Raw genomic sequence first — 6,074 nt, forward strand, 5'->3', positions numbered from 1 at the left:
CTGTAGTCTGTCTCAGAGCAGAGATCACAAATGCAGCAGAAGCACAGTGCTTGTCAGTCACGCCAACCTGGGAGCAGTGAAGCAGATACATCCAGGTTAGAGTCTGAATGTCTAAAACTTGCCACTGTAGACTTAAAAATCTCCAGAAAGACCCTGTAGTGCACTTGATGCTCAGTTGAATAATGCTTTGGGTGTTCTGAAAACAATGCTGCTGACAGGAAAAACCTATACATCTTGTAGTGAAATACTGGCTGAGGTGCAAGCCCTGGCATTGGTCTTCTGGCACTTGGTGGTTGTCCTCTCTCCAACAGGAAACTGTGCCCATGTCCCCTATTCATGGAGTCCTAGAGTGTCCAGCAGCCCCATTTTAAAGCTCTGAAATGGTTGGTGGTGTGCCTGTCATGCTGCTGAGGATTACCCCATTGTGACCAGAAGCATCAGTCAGACACCACTTGGACATACCAAGGCACACATCAGGATGCACACCAGAGTGCTTGTCCCATTCTCTAGGCCATAATTACCCCCTCGTTTGGGGTCTGTGTGCTGCAGGATGGGTTACACGTGGCTCATGTTCTGTGGCTGCAGGATGCACCATGCCTGTGCAGGCACAGGGGCTGCCAGAGGGAAGTTACTCCTTTGAGTGTGGGGTGGGAGAGGAGCTTTTGTTGTTTCAGCAATTCTCATTACGTGGCCACAACGTTTTTGATTCACTGATAGATGTCAAGGGATACTGTATCGTAGAATCATTAGGCAGAACTCATTAAATAGGTAGTTATTTTTAACAGCCTCTTGTTCTCAGTTTCCTCCACAGACTGCTGCTTCACCAGATGAACTAAAGGTTTATGCACTTTGGGAAGCCGGTGACACTTATGATCAGGTAAAGGCAAAAAAAAAAAAAAAAAAAAAATGTGACACTTCCAAATACATGGTTAGCAAGCGTTTGGCAGTGATTGAATTTGTGTTTCCTCAAGTGGTACAGCAGGTTGTTTTTTTACCCTTTCCCTAAGGAAGTCTCCAGTTTTCAGTACCACTCAAAACTCTCCAGCTGAGAGGAAGCTCTCAGATCACAGGTTGATCATCACTGTATCAAGACCAAGTGGTGTGGACAGAAACATTATATGTTGGTAATATAAGTTAGTAACTGACTTAACTCAGTGGAATGCAAATAATGCTGAACCTGTGAATAGAAGAATTCTAGAATGCCGGCCTTACACTTGGATCAAGTCCAATTTTCTTTTTTTTTTTTTGCTGATGGTAATACATTAACCAGTGATTATATGATGCTGATACCTGGTGCATCTGTTTATATTTAGAATAGGAAATGATTACAGCATATGTGAGCATCTCTTGAGTTTTAATTGATATTAGAGTAAATGAAGTGGAAGGAAAGGCAGGCTAACAAAGTATAGATGGACAATATAATTGCTGTGTCCGTGACCTAAATCAGTGTTTATAGGGAAGGCTTATGCATTGTTCTAGAGAAAAAGCAGTATCCAGCCTTCTGGCTGGAGCTGACTACGAGTTATATGAGAAGCATTTGAGAGGAGTAAGTCAAAGCTCCTTCTTCAACATGTTTCGTGCCCTTGGAGGTGCCTCAGGTTCGAGGATAGGTGCAGAGCCTGTGACAGACAGGGCAGAGATGGGGTCTGCAGAGATCCCTGTAGTGCCCTAAGAAAATAGGAGCAGACCTAATAGACAGCAGATATAAATGGGAGGGGATAAAGTTTCAAGATTATGAAGCAAGAATCCTCTAATGCAGTTCAGTGAAAGCTTTGTACAGACTAGTGCACATGCAGTTTTGTTGTATAAAAAGCTAAAAATGTTTGTTCCTTTTATATTAATGATAGTTTTTCTTCTAAAGCATCGCCAAGTCTTGCTTGAAATCTTTTCGAAAAATTATCGAGTGCGCAGAAATGTCATTCAGAATCAGCTGAGTCAAGAATGCGGAGAAGATGTAAACAAGCAGGAGGTGGATAGAGTGTTAAAGGTAAGTTTCTATTCAGTTGTGGTTTTGATCCAATTAATGCATGAATTTTGAATGCTTTGGTTTGACCAAGGGATATTTTACCTTGAGCTGACAAGTGAACATGATGCTAGAACAATTGCTGTTGGAATGTGGACAGAGCCTGGTTTTCAGCCTGTTTTCTTAAAACTAACACTTGTGTCTTTCTACCTTCTTTCCCTTTGAAGAGTAGTGATTGTGACTTCCATGTTATTTGGCATTATTGCAGCAAATCCTTATTTCTGATCTTGGATCACCAGAGAGTAGAGCTCAGTAAATGTCATACATCAGAGTTACTTTTTAAAATAAGTGCACCTAAACATTAAATAATGTGGAGTTAAACATTAAGGTGGTGGGAGTGTTCAGCACAGTGTTCTAAGCATACCAGCTGCCTGCTGTTGGTTAATGTTGAAGAACACAAGTGCCATCTATTCAGAAGGAAATGCATTTTATTCTATAGTAGGACTTAGAGCAGTGTAGAGAGCAAAACCCTAGCCAAAACAAGCATACAAAGTACTAGTTAATACATTTCATAGTGAATGTTTATTTGAAACCTTTCATCTCTGTCTTTGAAGATGAGCCATTTACTTTCTAAAGAAACGTAAGGTATGCAGACCGCACGGGCCATGATTGACAAACCTTAGAAGTGATGCAGGATGGCTAAGCAGAACACTGCCAACTAGTGTAACGCTTTAATCACCGTTGCTGGGCCTTTCCTCACCATCACCCGCTTCAATAAGTCAAGTGCTTAAGTGCGTTGGGATCTGTAAGCAGAATAATAGCATATATGAAAAATTACAGATCTGTTGCTGTGACAGTAAGCAAACTGGTCTTGCTTGAAAGAACCTGGTCGTAGTATGAAAATAAGCTCAGACATTTCTGCCTGTTAATCAAGACAGTATTTCATGTGGCTCGCCTCTGCTGGAAGGTTTGTCAAGCAACTAGATGAGCTCCAGTATCAGCTCTCCCAAAACATCTAGACAATGTACTGGCATTAGTTTTCACAATGATGTTGCTACTTAACAAATAATCTATTCTGGGAAAAAAATGCTTTCCCTTAACAAACTGGGTACTGTTTATATAAAAGTATATATAAAAGTTTATATAAAGTTTATATAAAAGTCATCGTGCAGCCAGCCTTGTGCGGTGTCAGACTCTTCGTTTTCAGTACATTTGTCACAGAAGCATTTGAAATTCTTTGTTTCTGAAATAAATGTTGAAAGTATGATTTAATGAAACAGGAAACTTTTCTGGCTTCTTTAAACCATGAGAGACTGGATTCCACTTTGAATGAAATTGGTTTCGTTGACTCCTATTTCCCCAGCTGCATGTGCTCCTTTTTCCTTTTTTTTTTTCTAATACCCAGCAGAAGAGACAGACAGGGTTTGTATTTTTGCATCTGCAGATCAAGACTGCAAACCCTCTTTCTAGCCTCTGCACTTGATTTCTTATTTGTAGAGTGTTTGGCTTTAAATCCCAAGAATTAAGAACTTTTTTTTTCCATTTAAGTTCCACAGTATCAATTCTGTAGCAGTTCTTAAGTTGTGTTGAATTACCTAAATGGGAGGGTAGGAGCAAAAGAAAGAGAAGCTATTAGCTTAGAACTCAAGAGACCTGGTGTTCATTTAATAGAAATGAGAAAATGAACCACAATAAAACCCACTTACTGAGCTCCTTTGCTGTGGTGCTTACCAGCTGTAAGCATAGCAGACGTGGTCAGAATACCAAAGTACGGTTCTGAGGTTTGACACTTGATTATCATAGAACATGGCTTCAGCTTTGGTGCTGTGTGCTTCAGCGCTTCTCTCTGCTTCTGTCTTCACCTGAGCCTGTGTTTACCCCTCGGTTCCTCTTGTCGTCACCTCTCTCCTCAGCCTTTCCTAAGCTGGTTTCTGCGTGATTCCCTCCATTTCCTCCCCCCAAAAAGCATGGCTTCTTGCTGCCATCACATCGTTTATCCTGCTTGTGCCCTCTCAGCCTTCCCCCCCATGTCTGTCATCTTAATTTATGTGATCCTCAGGGTAGAGACAACCTGCAGCTCTTCATTTATGCTCTCATTTGTGCTCTGGAGGGACTTACTGGTAACATTTACTGTCACAAAGCCAGTAATGGTTCCCAAAACAGGCAGGGCACAACTTCCTGTGCAGAGTCCCTGAGAAGCATAGCTCGGTGCTGTGGATGCTGATGGACTTTCTCTTCCCCCCCCCCCAGGACTGCTGTGTGAGCTACGGTGGAATGTGGTATCTTAAAGGGACTGTGCAGTCTTGACAGCGGTGTCAGCAGTTCCGTTACTTCAGATGTTCTCCAGGATGAAAGAGGAAACCTGCGGTGGGCAGCACGGACAGTAATGCCATGGCCTTGGGAGTGTGGGGCAGGATCTGACTTACTTTGGGGCACGTGGGCATTGGAGAAAGACAGTCACTGACATCACAACATACTCACACATATGTTTGCATGGCCACCTAGGCGCAGAGAGCAACTAGGAAGACAACATGGGACCCTGTCTGCAGTTTGATTAATCTGGAATTTCTAATGTATTTTGCTTCTCCTTCTGTTTCATTATAATAAAATAAAACCATATACTGACACAGACATGATAGAAAAATCATGGTCTAATATTTTATTTTATAAGTTATGCCAATAAAATTGTTTACAAACATCCCATTTTTTGTTAAATATCTAGATGCTCATACGTTAGTCTGAGCATTATAATAATAGCCCTTGCAGCTCTCTTTGTAAAGAGGAGATAGTGATGTTCATGGAAAGGTCAGGGCCGGGGGGTGGGTGACAAAATCACTGTCTCTAAACTGTACTACATAGCAATTGTTCTCACCTGTTGTATGTGAAATGAACTGGCAAAAGAACTTACACTTGAAACAGATGTGGAACAACTACTGGATTTTGTGCATTGATGTGGGTTTTGTTGGGGGGATTTTTTGCATTATGTGCAAACACAACAAGGTAAGTGCACCACATAGAAGGCATCCAGCTGTAGTTATCACACTTGGCAACAATGTAAAACTTCTATTTTGTGTAATTTTTTAAAAAATAAAATTTTATCTTGAAGGTCAGCTGTGGCATATTGCTGTACCCTGCCTTGTCTGTCCAGGAAGAAATGGAAACTATCCCTGCTCCTTTTAGAGCCCAAAGGCTTACAGAGGAAAGAAAGGTCAGGAACGTTTTTAGTAGACCTTACAAGTAGATAGTGAACTACCCCTTAACTTGCTTTACATTATTCTGCTTGCATCATGTTCTTTAGGGGGTGCTTAGAGGTGGCTGTCAAGATGAAAGCCTGTTGCACAAGGTACAGTAACTGAGTTTTTTTTCTGTTCTAGGTTTATCATTTAAGCCTAACTGCAGTAAGATAAAGAATGCCCTACTGGAGGAGTTTTAGAGCAGGGTTACTTTTTACTGGTTTTTGTTTGCTATAATTTCTATCACATGAGAAGCTCAAGTAGATTCTATTAGCTTCATCTACTTATGCTCAGAAAAGACTCAGTTGTTGACAAAAATAAACCGATTAACGTAGTTAAGCCAGAGAAGATTGGCCCAAGCGTAACATTTGGCATACTTACAGCATTTCACACTTCTGTGGAAAACACTTTTAAACTGTTAAAACCCTACCTGAGTTCATATGCTAGTGTAGTTTATTAGCTACTTAAATGTAACTGGGCAGCACTTAAGTTCAGCCAGCTTTTGCAGCCTTTGTCCTTTGTGCATCCATGTCTTGACACTTACCTAGTATGACCTTGTTGCTGTAGCAGTAATCTACAGTTGTGTATATACAGCCTCTCCCTGGGGAAGCCACAGTATGAGTGAAGTTACAAAAGAACACAGCCTAGGAGTTTATTACAGAATAAATGTGTTAAGCTTTGGCTGTACCGTGATATACTTTAGCAGTGGCACAGGTGGGCAAGGGCAAGTTACACTACAGAAGAATTAAATAGTTCTCTGGAAATTTAAGAACACTTTGAATATTTTCAAAGGGTGCAAAAGTATATAGAATGTGCTCTGTTAGCAAACAGCATTAAACTACTAAAGATCACCTATTTAACCAGACATTCCAAGTTGC

General features: G+C 41.0%; 1 protein-coding gene across 2 annotated transcripts in view; it reads left to right on the plus strand.

The window, feature by feature from the left end:
• Window positions 1-5,073, plus strand: part of POLR3E (RNA polymerase III subunit E) — a 30,066-nt gene extending 24,993 nt beyond the window's left edge. For both annotated transcript variants that reach the window (XM_040574989.1, XM_040574990.1), the window contains 3 exons: window positions 800-877; window positions 1,862-1,987; window positions 4,214-5,073. In XM_040574989.1, coding sequence (XP_040430923.1) covers window positions 800-877; window positions 1,862-1,987; window positions 4,214-4,270 — 261 coding nt within the window. In that variant the 3' untranslated portion in view covers window positions 4,271-5,073. The remainder of the gene's footprint in view (window positions 1-799; window positions 878-1,861; window positions 1,988-4,213) is intronic.
• The last annotated feature ends 1,001 nt before the right edge of the window (window positions 5,074-6,074 follow it).

The sequence above is a fragment of the Cygnus olor genome, chromosome 15 (genome assembly GCF_009769625.2).
Source record: "Cygnus olor isolate bCygOlo1 chromosome 15, bCygOlo1.pri.v2, whole genome shotgun sequence".
NCBI classification, from domain to species: domain Eukaryota; kingdom Metazoa; phylum Chordata; class Aves; order Anseriformes; family Anatidae; genus Cygnus; species Cygnus olor.